The sequence below is a fragment of the Drosophila takahashii genome, chromosome X (genome assembly GCF_030179915.1).
Source record: "Drosophila takahashii strain IR98-3 E-12201 chromosome X, DtakHiC1v2, whole genome shotgun sequence".
Lineage (NCBI taxonomy): Eukaryota > Metazoa > Arthropoda > Insecta > Diptera > Drosophilidae > Drosophila > Drosophila takahashii.
This window is the reverse complement of record NC_091683.1, coordinates 860,603-872,870: the sequence shown is the minus strand read 5'-3', so window position 1 is coordinate 872,870 and position 12,268 is coordinate 860,603. Positions and strand designations below refer to the sequence as shown.

Sequence of the window (12,268 nt, the reverse complement as noted above, 5' to 3'; positions counted from 1 at the left end):
CCATGATGAATAATATGTTTGCCTTATCGAACTGATAGCGCGGCCGCTGATTGCCAATTGTTGGGCTCCAGTCTCTAGATTCCGACGACAGTTTCTTCTCACCTGCGATCTGCGATGACTCGGCTGCTGCTCTTTTGGCTCCTCTGCCTCCTCACCTGCGGGGCCGCCAAGGAGAAGGACCATCACCAGGCGAGGATCATCAATGGGAGCCTGGCCAGGACGGAGGAGACGCGCCACCTGGTCTCCATTCGCCTGCTGCGGCACGACAACAACTTCGGCAGTGGCCACATCTGCGGCGGGGCTTTGATTGCGCCCAGAAAGGTCCTCACCGCCGCCCACTGCCTGTACAAGTGAGTCTAGCGAAGTGATCTATCTGCCTTCCAAGTCAACCCAGCCTCCTCCTTAATAAACAGCAATCAGAGAAAGCGCTTTCGCCGGGCCAGCGAGTTCGTCGTGGTCCTGGGCACGCTGAACCGCTTTGAGCGGCGCAACGGCACCATCGTCTCGCCGGTGGACTCCATGGCCTACATGCACACCTTCAGTCCGGACAGCATGCGCGACGACGTGGGCCTCCTCATCCTGCGCTTAGGGCAACCTCCCGGCCACCTCACTGTGGCGCCCATTCAGCTGGCGGGGCAGGTCACTCCGCCCGGGAGGCTGTGCCAGGTGGCCGGCTGGGGACGCACGGAGCAGAGCTCCCTGTCCAACGTCCTGCTGACGGCCAATGTGAGCACCATACGGCACCAGACCTGCCGCATGATCTACAGGAGCGGCCTGCTGCCCGGGATGATGTGCGCCGGGCGGCTGCAGGGCGGCACCGACTCCTGCCAGGGCGACTCCGGCGGTCCGCTGGTCCACGAGGGGCGGCTGGTGGGCGTGGTCTCGTGGGGCTACGGCTGCGCGGAGCCGGGACTGCCGGGCGTCTATGTGGACGTGGAGTACTATCGCCAGTGGATCGAGGAGCGCAGCGGGTCCGCGCTGGCCAGGATCAGTCCGGGATGGCTCCTGATCAGTGGTGCTCTCTTAGAACTAGCTCATTTCTGGAGTGCCTGGTGAAGCTATAACTAAATCACTAACTAAATTAACTATTATGATTATTTTTAAGAAATTTTAATTTACTAAAAATCGATATGATCATGTAGATTTCTGGTTATGCCAAACCCATATCGTTTTTACATGAAATACAAGTTTCGACCATATTAACTTTACCTGGCCGCATATCAAGTTGAAATTGATATTACAAAATGTAAAATCGATCTATGTGTTATATCATATCATATCATGTATTTTTGTAGACCTATCTACCGAATTACTCATTTGAAATATGTAATATCTTTAGAGATACCAACGTATGTAGCTGTTATCTATAAATCTGCAGAGTTTTCAGGGGCGCAGCCAGTGGGGTTTCGGGGGCTAACTACCCCCACCCGAAAACCGAGCGAGTTTCACAAGACTTTGATCTCTTATCTCAACAAATGAGCTGTGGTAATAAGAACTTTCCCTTCCACTCAACAATCAACATTTATTTACAGCGAAACACACTTAGATTCAAGACAGAAACGAGACAGAAGGAACAAAGCAGGGCGAGATGGTATATCCGATCCCATCTAGCTTAGTTAGTTAGCAGTTGCGGCAGTTCCCCCGCCGCTGGGGGGCCTCCTCCCGCCGCTCGTGGAGGCGCAGCAGGTCATCCGGCTGCCCGTAGGCGATGTTCGGGAGGCAGCGCGACTGGGTGAGCAGCAGGGAGAACTCCCGGTTGCAGGCCGCGTTCTCGATCCGCTCCATGACGCGGCCCACGAGCAGCTCGACGGCCTCCTTCACATTCGCCCCGGTGCAGGCGCTCGTCTCGATGTAGGGCAGCCGGTAGCGCCGGCAGAGCGCCGCCACCTGGTCGCGGCTCACCACGCGCAGCTGCAGCAGGTCGCACTTGTTGCCGCAGAGCACCACGTCGGGGTCCTCCGAGTAGGCGTGCGTCCGCAGCTGCGACAGCCAGTTGGCCGTCTCCAGGAAGCTCTTCTCGCTGGTCAGGTCGAAGATCAGCAGGAAGCCCATGGCGTCCCGGTAGAAGGCCGTCGTCAGCGACCGGAAGCGCTCCTGGCCGGCGGTGTCCCAGATCTGCAGGTGGATGCGGTGCCGCCGCCCGCGGGAGTTGTACAACTGCAAGGTAGGTGTGTATACTATAGAAAAGATCATGTCAGGTTAAGGGGGAGCACTATTTTAACTTTTCACAGTGATAAGGATGGTCCAAAATATATAATACTTAAGTCTAGTAGTTCATTTTCTAGGGGGAACACTATTTTATTATTTCACAATGATAATGGTGGTCCAAAATAAATAAATCTGGTAGATCTTGTACTTACAAGTTGAAAAATTGTAATTGCAAAATGGTCTTCAAAATTGCTTAAAAATTACACATACGACATGTGTGACAATTATCATTTGGTTTAAAAATATGGTTCTCCCATTACTAACCTTCTTTGATTAAATGGTTTAAAAAAAGGGAGCAAAAAAACAAAAATATGATTAAAACTTACGCCACTTGGATTAAAATAACTTTTTAATCGAAGGCAACAGTGCGTATGAGTGATGGATTCTGAAGGGCAGACCCTAGAGGGCATATTTATAAATGGGAATCTTAACTAAGCAATGGATGATAATATTTTATTTCATCACCTATACTAAATAATCAACAAAGAGTCTGTATTTTCAAAGAAATTCTAGTTTCGTAAGGTAATCTTTAAGATAGAGCACATTTTACCAAGGAAATTGAAGAAAATTAATATTCAACAAGTTTTTCTCGCTTTAAAAAGATTTTTTAATGGATTATTACTGAAATCCTAAATCTCGTATCTAATATAATATGGAATACATAAGGTTCCTAGGATCAACGGATCCACTTCACTCACCAGTCGCTTCTCGCGGAAGTCGATGCCCACGGTGGAGATGAACTGGGTGTGGAACCGGCCGTCCGTGTACTGGTAGAGCAGGCAGGTTTTGCCCACGCCGGAGTCCCCGAGGACCAGGAACTTGAGCAGGTAGTCGTAGTCGATATTGGCGCCCGTCATTCTGGCTTCTGGTTCTCTGATTCTCTGGTTGCTCTGAGTTCAGGACAGCGGACGCATCTTGTCCGCCTGGAAGTGGGTAGTCAAATGAGCGGTCTGCGCTGGAGCTTTCCTGGGTGAAGGTTTTCTGGCCTCCTCCTCTTCCCCTTCCTCTTTCTCTGCTTTTGTGTAAGCCCGGGCTTAGAGTGACAGGGACGGAGGAGAGGAGAGGAGAGGAGGGGCACTCAAGTCGGGAGCCATCTTCATAAGGGTGTTCCCTCCACCCACTTCCATCCCCAATAATACTACCCCACACACACACATCCCCGTACGGTGGCAAATATTTGAAACTCATTAAATCCCGATTTATTGATTTTCTGTCTCGTTCTTTGCGAAATTTTGTGTTTTGTGGGACTCCCTTTTCCTTCCTTTTTTTGTGCGGTTGCCTTACATCAAACAAACCGATCGAGATTTCGAGCATTCCCGCTGGAAGCGAAGGTTAAAACGGTATGTAGGGCACTCGTGATAAAAGAAGAGGGCAACAACAAAGGGCCGCTCAGGAATGCACTCCCCCTCTCCGTCTCTCTCCCACCTCGCTAATTAGACTAACGGCAAATGCTGAAGAGAGTGGCTAGCGAGTGGGAGTGGAAGGGAGGCAGCTTGCAGCATCGGCTTCCCTGCAATCTGGCCTCCCCCTCGCACTAATCGGATTATGGACTCCGCCTGCGGTTGTAGTGGTTGCTAGACAACGGGGGGCACTCCCCCTCCGCCACTGGAAGGGAACAAGAACAACAGAGCGACAGAGCAGAGATCGAAGTACATACGCATGTAAGTATGTAAGTAAGTAAGTGGCTACCCGTGCAGCTCTCAATGGAATCCTTTGCTGATGTCTTGTAATCTAATTTCCTCTCGCTTCCGCCTGCTGCCTGCTGTCTCCTGTCCCTGTCTCCCCCTCCCGCTTCCATATCCGGCCATCTGTCCCCCCACTTCCGCTCTCCCGCTCGCACGCACAAGTTAAGTTACAGTTATGGAAGAAGGGACGCAGCAGGAGAGAGAGGAGCAAAGAGCCAATCGAATTAGCATGCACGCACAGGACAGCTATCGCCATCTCTCTCTCGCTAGGCTGACGGTTAATTTTAAACCTTTATTGATTCGCAAGATCTTATTGGGCTCAGGTGGAAACGGAAACGGAAATAGGCGCCCCCTTCGGGGAGGGGGAGAAGCAGAGCAACCGAAACCAAAACCACGAGGTCTGAATTCAAGGCTGCGCTGCCTGCACTTGTTGGTCAGAATCAGAAACAGAAACAAAAACAAAAGCAAGGACAAGGCCAAGGACAGCTTCCAATTAAAGCTGGCCCGTAATTAACTACAGCCACATTCACATCCACACTCACATCCACACGTTCTTTTTTTTCAGTGTGTGCTGCAGCCTGCAGGACTTAAAAATAGGCAACCTGATTCGGCTCACCTGCTCACCGGATCCGGCTAATTGCTAATTGCAGAGGCGCGGCACGCATTTCCGCCCCAACGCCCGCCAAAAAAAAACGGGGTTTCGGCACTCCAAGGATGAAGGATGAAGGATGCTGGAGGATTGGAGGCTTGGAGGATTGAAGGATTAGGCGGGCAACCGTTATTTTTAGCGCGCGCAATTCGTCTGCCCGGGAGTTCGTTCCCCCGACTTTCGATGATTTGCTGCCAAAACGAAAACAAACTCGACTCGACTGAATCTCGATTCAGATTGAGATTCCGAGGATGTGGCTCCGGATGCGGGCGATGCGCTGCCCGACCTGTTGCCATGCGCTGCCCAGCACGGACTATCCTGCAACCTGTGTAATCCTGCCATTTGGCCGCCAACTGAAGCGCAGCTTTCAGCCAAAACTTGCACGGGGACTTTGAAAGGACTTTGAAGGGGTTTTCCCGTTTAGCGAACATCTTTTCCTTTGGGAGAAAGCTTTGAAAGGAGCTTTGGACCTTCAACTTGGAATGAAATTAAAACTTGTGAATATCAGGTAAGTTTACGCTTGTGTCAAATTTGTATTATTAATTTCCATCAAAATTAATTTGAAAATACTTTGAAATTGATATAAAGTGTAAGAAATTTTGCCAGTGAAAACGATAACTGCTTTATTTTGAAATGAAGATTTTAACAATTTTTAAACATAGTTAAGTGATAAATATGGCTTGCCATGTTTTAATAAGTTAAATATTTACTGAATATATTTAAAATAGCCCGCGGCCCGATAACAATCGATAAGTATCGTGAGAGTTACAAAGTCAGTGCTGTAAAACGCGGCAATCGATTTGCGCATCTCAGACGCGATTTGCTTTTGAATTAAATTGTTCTGTTGTGTGTTGTGTTGTTTTACTCGCCATGGACTCCCTGAAGGAAACTTTGGACAAGCCGGACTTCGACTGGGACGCCATCAACGTGGGCGACTACCAGTTGGATCACTCGCAGAACTTTTTCGGTGCGTAGGCCGCCAAGCCAAGCCGGCAAATGGCGCCATTTTTGGTCGTCCCTGACTTTCCCTGATTTTCCGCATTTCCCAGCAGCAGCGGCCAACAAGGAGAACAACAGGCGCCTCAGCAATGTCAATGCCACCTACCTCCTCGCCTGTCCCACGCCCCAGAAGATCAGCACCAAGGAGGAACTCAAAACGGAGCCCCAGGAGCTGAAGCCCGAGATCCTTTCCACTCCACAGAAGAGTATCGAAACAGAGGAGCCTCCTAGAGATGCCCAGGATCTCGTCCAGGAGCAGCAAGATCCCCCTGAGGATCACGAAATTAAACTCAAATCGGAGCCACAGGAGCTGAAGCCCGAAATGCCAGTTGATCAGGCTGAAGAACACATAGTTCCCCTCATCTGGAACGAGGACGCTGACGAGGAGGAGGAGCACCTGACGGAGGCCGACCAGCACCTGGTCCACCAGGCAGCCCATCCGCCTGGGGTCGCCGCCAAGCTGCGTCTGCAGTGGACTCCCATGGCCCACCATCACAGGGAGCATGCAGGAGCAGCAGGAGGAGGAGCAGCAGGCGCCTCTGCCGCCCTGGCCACGCCCAAGGCCTACCAATTCAAGGCCCTGTACGAGGGAAAGCGGCAGGAGGCGATGCGCAGGCGCTCCGAGGAGGACAAGAAGGCGCGCCAGTTCCACAGCCGACCCATGCCCAACTTCAGGGCGATGCACAGGCGCATGGACGAGCTGGTGGTCACGCACAGGATCACCGTGCCCGTGACGCCCGAGGCAGTGAAGCCCTGGCACGGCCGGGTGCATAAGGATCAGAACCACCAGCAGCAGGAGCGCCAGGGACAGCGTCCTGGAGCTGCAGGAGCCACCCGCTTCGCGCCCTTCCATCTCCGCAGCGAGCAGCGCGTGCGCGACCGCCGAGAGTTCGACGCCGCCGTGCAGGTGGGCCAGGATCAGAAGAAGAAGGAGGTAAAGAGTTCTCATAGTCCTAATAGCTCTTAAGTCTCAGTGAGGATTTTAAATAGCGTAGGATTTTTGATAATCCCTTGTTCTGTCTCTTGTCGAAAGAGGCTTATTTTAAATATATATTTATTTTTTTCCTGTAATAAATGTTTGTGAGAATACGTACAGTGCGCGGTCCAATGCAAGAACATTACCAAGAGAAATATTTCTAAATTCAAGCAAATTTGGAATATTATTTTCGGTCTCCTAGGCTTTCATTTAGAACTCATCTGAGATATTACAACTTGTTAGTTAAAAGTACACGAAAACAGTGAAAATTGTGCCTTGTTTCCCCCTTCGAGTGCCCACTGTAGGCCGTTACGTTTGAAACTGGCTCGCCCTCGCGCAGTGCGGTGTTTTGCAACACTAGTTCGGTTCGGTTCGCGGTATTAAGTCGCGATCCGTGTGCGGTCACACTGCGCTCTGGGAAAAATAACGTATTTGCTGGCCAACCGTTGTTGTTGTTGCCCCCGCTTCCTGCAGCCGAGGAACGAAACTAAAACAAAAGATTGCAATAGAGATCTCGATCTCCAAGCGCCACCAGTTGCCCAGTGCCCAGTGCCCAAGGAAGCCACCGATTCCCAGGGAGCAGCAGAAAGAGAGAGCGAGAGAGGAGAGGAGAGCCCGAGTTCAGTTTGTTTTTGTTGCTGCCGTGGTGTGAGTGAGTCATGACGTTTCGGACTCGGACGGCGTAGAAAAAGCCAGTTAACCAGTTGAGCAGTTGGGCGACGTGCATTGCATAAAGCGGGAGCAGTCGGATCCATTGCATTCCAGGATCTGAAAGGTGATCCCCGACAGGAGGAGCAGGGAGAACAGGAGGAGCAGCCCACACACGCACACTTGCACAGGAGCAGTGGCACCGAGTGTCACACCACACACGCACACCTACAGGCCGATACAGCACACACACACTCACACAGAGAGTCTGTCGTCACAGTTGGCTGCTCTTCGAAATTCGAAATTCGGAGTTCAGGTGGGAAACGGATTCGGAGTCGGATTCGAAGTCAGATTGAATAGAGTTTGAATACTTTCCCCCAAAGCAGAATAATGGTGGACCGCCTGGTGAACTCGGAGGCCAACACCCGGCGCATCGCCTCCGTGGAGAGCTGCTTCGGCAGCTCCGGCGTCCCGCTGGCCATGCAGGGCCGCGTCCTCGTCGGCGAGGGCGTCCTGACCAAGATGTGCCGGAAAAGGCCCAAATCCCGGCAGTTCTTCCTCTTCAACGACATCCTGGTGTACGGCAACATCGTGATCGGGAAGAAGAAGTACAACAAGCAGCACATCATGCCGCTGGAGGAGGTCTCGCTGGAGTCGATAGCCGACAATCAGGCGTACCGGAACGGCTGGTACATCCGCACCACGACCAAGTCGTTCGTGGTCTTCGCGGCCACGAGCACCGAGAAGCAGGAGTGGATGGCGCACATCAACAAGTGCGTGGAGGACCTGCTGCGCAAGAGCGGCAAGAAGCCGGTGGAGAACCACGCCGCCGTCTGGGTGCCCGACACCGAGGCCAGCGTCTGCATGCACTGCAAGCGGACGCAGTTCACCTTCATCCAGCGGCGGCACCACTGCCGCAACTGCGGCGCCGTCGTCTGCGCCGGCTGCTCCTCGAAGAAGTTCCTGCTGCCGCAGCAGAGCACCAAGGCGCTGCGCGTCTGCGACGCCTGCTACGAGCGGCTGAAGCAGGTGCCGAGCAGCGAGGACTCGGGCGCCTCCGCCGCCGCCGCCGCTGGAGGCAACAAGCTCAACACCACGGCCGGCGACAGCTCCAACGACGAGGACTCCGACGAGGAGACCGCCTCCCCGGGCGGCGAGTCGCACGACGAGCCGCGCTTCTACGGCGACAACAGCGTGCTCTCCGCCGCCGACGACTCCTCGACGATAGCGTCGCCCTCCTCCGCCACCTCAGAGGCTCCGCCGGGGGTTCAGGGCGTCCAGAGCACGCCGGCTGCCGTGGCGACGATGGGCAGCAACTGTTGAGCGGACCACACAGCAAGTGATTATGGTAGATAGCCCCTGCTTAGTATCCTGATCTTGGCTGGGTTTTCAGCTAGTAGTATGTTAAGTTCTCGTGACTGCGACCTTCCTTCTCTTTGCTCGCTTTCCGTTTTCCGATAATCTTATCAGCTGCGGCTGCTGCCGCTGCTGCTGCTGCTCCATTTGCGCTGGCAAACAAGCAGACACAGATATACAGGCTGTGATGTTCCCCGTAGCCGCACAAGGCCGGCTTATCGGGCTGAAACTGAAAACTGAAACCGCCGCCGTGACTCAGCGGAACCGATAGGGTTAGATGGCCAGCGGAGGAGCCGGATGAGTCAGGCGGCCAGTCATCCCAGCCCAATTAGAATGCAATGTCACTCCTCTTAATACAATAATCCCATCTCCCTTTCAAATTTGCAGCAAGACGAACAACGGAAGCGATGCGAGCAGGAGGAGATCAAGGAGATACGCAAGATGACCCTTTTCAAGGCGCGTCCCAATCCATTTAAATAGTGCTCGAGGGAGAACCAGGCGACGACTACCAAAAACATTTGATTCTGTCCAAATTTCGAATGATGTAAAGTCGCCGCTCTGCAACATTAACGTGTCCACACACATAGTTTTACCACATTAACACTATTTTTGTCTCTAACATTCATTTTACGCCTATTTCGTTTCCTTTTCTGGCGGATGGACCACTGAAGAAACCACTAAAATCGTATGTTTGGCGTTTGGCGGGAGGATTTAACTATATGGATATGTATACAATATAAGCAATTTGCAATTGCGATCATTAACTGTTTTCTATATGTACAAAGCCGAAAAAAACAATAAATTAATACTGTAAATTGAACAAAAGACTGTCTATCTATTTGAGATTCAGAATGGAGGGCTCGCCTTCTCCCTCTAATTCGAGAGGCGACTTTATACTCCATGCTATCTGTTCACTCCTACTTCAAATGAGAAGAGGAACGAACTACTTAGTTCTCAAGAAATCTCAATAACTTTGCTCTGGGGGAAACTCTAATAACCTAGTTGATTAAGTTTATGTCTTTAATCACGTCTCATTATTGTGATTCAATTATTAATCATAGGGCAGAAGCCACGCGCAAAATCACGTGAAGAAATGCTTGATATCCAGGAGTACAGAAGTATCTATATATATATATATCTATACTGATTTTACCCCTAAATGAATGCATTCAATAAATAGTTTTTTCTAGTGCCAATGAATTAATTTGAATTAAGTTTTATGAATGAATTTGTATTATTAGTTTGAGACTCAGTGGCATTCATTTCAAAGTACAAAATCATAACTTAGTGACTCAAACTGCCTGAATTTTATGCACCATGTGGGATAACATTTTTTGTTTCATGTTTTTTCAACTATTTGTTCTCAATGGAAACCAAAAAAATATTCTGACAAATTTATGTAGGTCTCCTAAATTCATTCATTAAAAATAAACTGGAGTCATTCAATCTATTCTAAATATAAATATAAATGAATGAATCCAAAAGTCTATGGCATACTACGAAACCAAAATAATGAATGAAGGGCTATAATATTTATAGATTTCCCAATTAAAGAATACACATAGAAGGCATCTCTAGCCATTCAGCACAAAAATAAAAAACACGTGGTGCTTAGATATAAACAAGGGCTGTTTATTTACGCCTTCTGATCGAATTCAGATGCGGACTCCTTAGAACTGGCCATCGCTGCCCCAGGAGGTCTTGACGGTGTCCTCGTTCCAGTCCTCCACTCCGCCAACGGTCTCGGCGGCCACCTCATCGGCCCAGTTGGTGGTCTCCTCGACGGGATGGTCGACGGCCTCCTCGATCTTTGGTGGCGGCAGCAGCTCCTTGGCGGCGGCCTCCTCCTTCTCGGCCTCCTCGGGGTCGCGGTAGAAGAACAGGTCGACGACCACGGGCCACTCGACGCTGCGCGAGATGGTGCCGCGCAGGCGGAGCACCTCGCGGGCCAGGAGCCACCACATCAGGCCGATGGAGTGCGCCGACTTGTTGTTGCACGGAATGGCAATGTCGATGTAGCGCAGCGGCGAATCGGTGTTGGTGAAGGCGATCACGGGGATGTTCACGTAGCTGGCCTCCATGATGGGCTGGTGATCGGTGTTGGGGTCGGTCACCACCAGCAGACGGGGCTCGCGGAAGGCGGGCTGGATCTGGTTGGTGAAGGCACCGGGCGTGAAGCGGCCGGCGATGGGAGTGGTGTCCGTGTACTTGGCGAACTTCAGCACGGCGCGCTGGCCGATGGGACGCGACGAGATGACGAAGACCTGGCGGGGATGGGAATAGAGATTCATTAGAAATGGTTCTACCTTTTCTGGCGGGGATTAGCCTTGTTCGGAGGGCCTAAGGGGCGTGGCTGGTCAGCGGTGAAGTTGAAATCATTGAATTTCATACCCGAAAGATTAGTAAAAACTCATCACGTTAGCCACGCCACCTGGCGGGTAACCCAAGGAACCCATAGATTCCATAACCAGTAATCTTATACTCACATCCGAGGGCGTGTCAATGGCCACGATGGCGCGGGCCGCCAGCTGGAGCTTCTCCCAGGTCTTGCCCAGATTGAGGATGTTCACTCCGTCGGCGCGACGCTTGTACACGTACTGCTCCATCTGGAAGTTGACGTTCTCGGAGCCCAGGTGGGTGGTGGCCACCAACATCTTGGTGATGTCGTCCTCCTTGAGGGACAGAATATCTAAGCCTCCCGACATGTTAACGTGGAAAGAGTTACGGACCTGGGGAAAGTGATTCGAAAGTACGCGTGTTAGTGGTCGTCCATAACCTCAAAGTGCAGCGGTTCCAGGGAAACCAGATCCACGTGCGACTGGAATCGCCTGGAATCCCGCTGTTGCGGGAAAACCCTTTAAAGGCACTGCAAGTGCCATTGCTTGTTTTCTTCTGTTTTTCTGGGCCAATCTCGCTAGATTCCAGTTAAAAACCAGAGAACTCGAAATACTCACGTCTAGATGCCGCTGGGAGTTTTGACAAAATGGCAGAGTAGTCGGTCGGCATCGCGGATGTCGCTTTTCGATACTTTTCCGCTGTCACGGCGTTTTTCGTTCTGGCGTGCGCAGCCACATCTTACAAAAGTATATACCACAAAAATACCAAACAGCCAAATATGCGGTTGGTGACTCGGCTAAGCTCGACTAGCAAATCACTTAGCCAAAGGTTTGAAACTCGGTTTAATTCACCACGCACTTCGTTTGAATTGTTTTAAAAATAGTTACTAAGAAATATTTAAAGATAACAATAAGATAACTTGCCTATTTGCATACACATAATGTGTACAACATATGGTTTACTGACTCTTTTATTTTAAGATTAACCTCAGATCTGCTTACTTAAACTAATTTCTAGCGTTTTGTAATCACTTTTAAACATTTAATCTAATTAAATATTTTTTTATTTTCAGTGCTAATTGGAATGCCTTTAATGGAGATAAAACGCAAACAATCCAAATAATAATTACCAAATTATGTATAATTTTGCTACGTTTGTTTGGTCCATCCGATCCCAGCTGATGCCTAAGTGAGTATTATTCCAGTAATACATAATAATTTACAATGTAAAATTTAAGGGCGGCTTTTAAATAATCTTTTACTCACACTTTGGGTTTTCTTTTTGGGTGTAGTATTCTAAAAATCAAAAATTGGATTTCAAAAGGCTCAAACTATTCGTATATTACTCATACGTCACGTATGCCAGTTAGAGTTTTGTTAAACATAAGTTATTTCGAATCGTGTCTAGGTT

The 12,268-nt window shown here is 50.3% G+C and overlaps 5 protein-coding genes across 6 annotated transcripts; 3 read left to right on the top strand and 2 right to left on the bottom strand.

The window, feature by feature from the left end:
* The first annotated feature begins 57 nt into the window (after positions 1-57).
* Positions 58-1,189, top strand: LOC108063785 (trypsin eta). Its single transcript, XM_017150994.3, has 2 exons — positions 58-350; positions 414-1,189. Exons 1-2 carry the CDS (start codon positions 115-117, stop codon positions 1,054-1,056), a joined length of 879 nt encoding a protein of 292 aa, XP_017006483.2. The 5' UTR covers positions 58-114; the 3' UTR covers positions 1,057-1,189.
* A 358-nt stretch (positions 1,190-1,547) lies between these two features.
* Positions 1,548-5,248, bottom strand: Rab27 (RAS oncogene family member Rab27). Of its 2 annotated transcripts, XM_070219145.1 has the most exons (4): positions 5,113-5,248; positions 4,510-5,018; positions 2,907-3,131; positions 1,548-2,157 (listed from the first exon to the last, which is right to left on the bottom strand). In XM_070219145.1, the coding sequence occupies exons 3-4, from the start codon at positions 3,063-3,065 to the stop codon at positions 1,621-1,623; spliced, it is 696 nt and encodes a 231-aa protein (XP_070075246.1). In that variant the 5' UTR covers positions 3,066-3,131; positions 4,510-5,018; positions 5,113-5,248; the 3' UTR covers positions 1,548-1,620. The 2 variants fall into 2 exon arrangements, with proteins under 2 accessions (XP_070075246.1, XP_017006500.2); XM_017151011.3 differs by having other exon boundaries at positions 4,510-5,184.
* Positions 5,249-5,322: 74 nt separating this feature from the next.
* On the top strand, positions 5,323-9,346 carry mei-38 (meiotic 38). The gene is made up of 3 exons (XM_017151180.3): positions 5,323-5,509; positions 5,595-6,475; positions 8,909-9,346. The coding sequence occupies exons 1-3, from the start codon at positions 5,413-5,415 to the stop codon at positions 8,999-9,001; spliced, it is 1,071 nt and encodes a 356-aa protein (XP_017006669.2). The 5' UTR covers positions 5,323-5,412; the 3' UTR covers positions 9,002-9,346.
* Positions 6,736-9,346, top strand: rush (rush hour). The gene is made up of 3 exons (XM_017151181.3): positions 6,736-7,481; positions 7,552-8,513; positions 8,909-9,346. The coding sequence occupies exon 2, from the start codon at positions 7,556-7,558 to the stop codon at positions 8,486-8,488; it is 933 nt and encodes a 310-aa protein (XP_017006670.2). The 5' UTR covers positions 6,736-7,481; positions 7,552-7,555; the 3' UTR covers positions 8,489-8,513; positions 8,909-9,346.
* A 786-nt stretch (positions 9,347-10,132) lies between these two features.
* Positions 10,133-11,548, bottom strand: sta (stubarista 40S ribosomal protein SA). The gene is made up of 3 exons (XM_017151216.2): positions 11,476-11,548; positions 11,008-11,250; positions 10,133-10,785 (listed from the first exon to the last, which is right to left on the bottom strand). Exons 2-3 carry the CDS (start codon positions 11,224-11,226, stop codon positions 10,192-10,194), a joined length of 813 nt encoding a protein of 270 aa, XP_017006705.1. The 5' UTR covers positions 11,227-11,250; positions 11,476-11,548; the 3' UTR covers positions 10,133-10,191.
* Between the last annotated feature and the right edge of the window lie 720 nt (positions 11,549-12,268).

Coding starts and splice junctions, on each gene's coding strand:
- rush (XM_017151181.3), top strand. CDS start 7,556: ATGGTGGACCGCCTGGTGAACTCGGAGGCCAACACCCGGCGCATCGCC.
- Rab27 (XM_070219145.1), bottom strand. CDS start 3,065: ATGACGGGCGCCAATATCGACTACGACTACCTGCTCAAGTTCCTGGTC. Junction 2,158..2,906: donor ACTTCCGCGAGAAGCGACTG/GTGAGTGAAGTG, acceptor CCTACCTTGCAG/TTGTACAACTCCCGCGGGCG.
- LOC108063785 (XM_017150994.3), top strand. CDS start 115: ATGACTCGGCTGCTGCTCTTTTGGCTCCTCTGCCTCCTCACCTGCGGG. Junction 351..413: donor GCCGCCCACTGCCTGTACAA/GTGAGTCTAGCG, acceptor CTTAATAAACAG/CAATCAGAGAAAGCGCTTTC.
- mei-38 (XM_017151180.3), top strand. CDS start 5,413: ATGGACTCCCTGAAGGAAACTTTGGACAAGCCGGACTTCGACTGGGAC. Junction 5,510..5,594: donor TCACTCGCAGAACTTTTTCG/GTGCGTAGGCCG, acceptor ATTTCCCAGCAG/CAGCGGCCAACAAGGAGAAC. Junction 6,476..8,908: donor AGGATCAGAAGAAGAAGGAG/GTAAAGAGTTCT, acceptor TCAAATTTGCAG/CAAGACGAACAACGGAAGCG.
- sta (XM_017151216.2), bottom strand. CDS start 11,226: ATGTCGGGAGGCTTAGATATTCTGTCCCTCAAGGAGGACGACATCACC. Junction 10,786..11,007: donor CCATTGACACGCCCTCGGAT/GTGAGTATAAGA, acceptor CATCCCCGCCAG/GTCTTCGTCATCTCGTCGCG.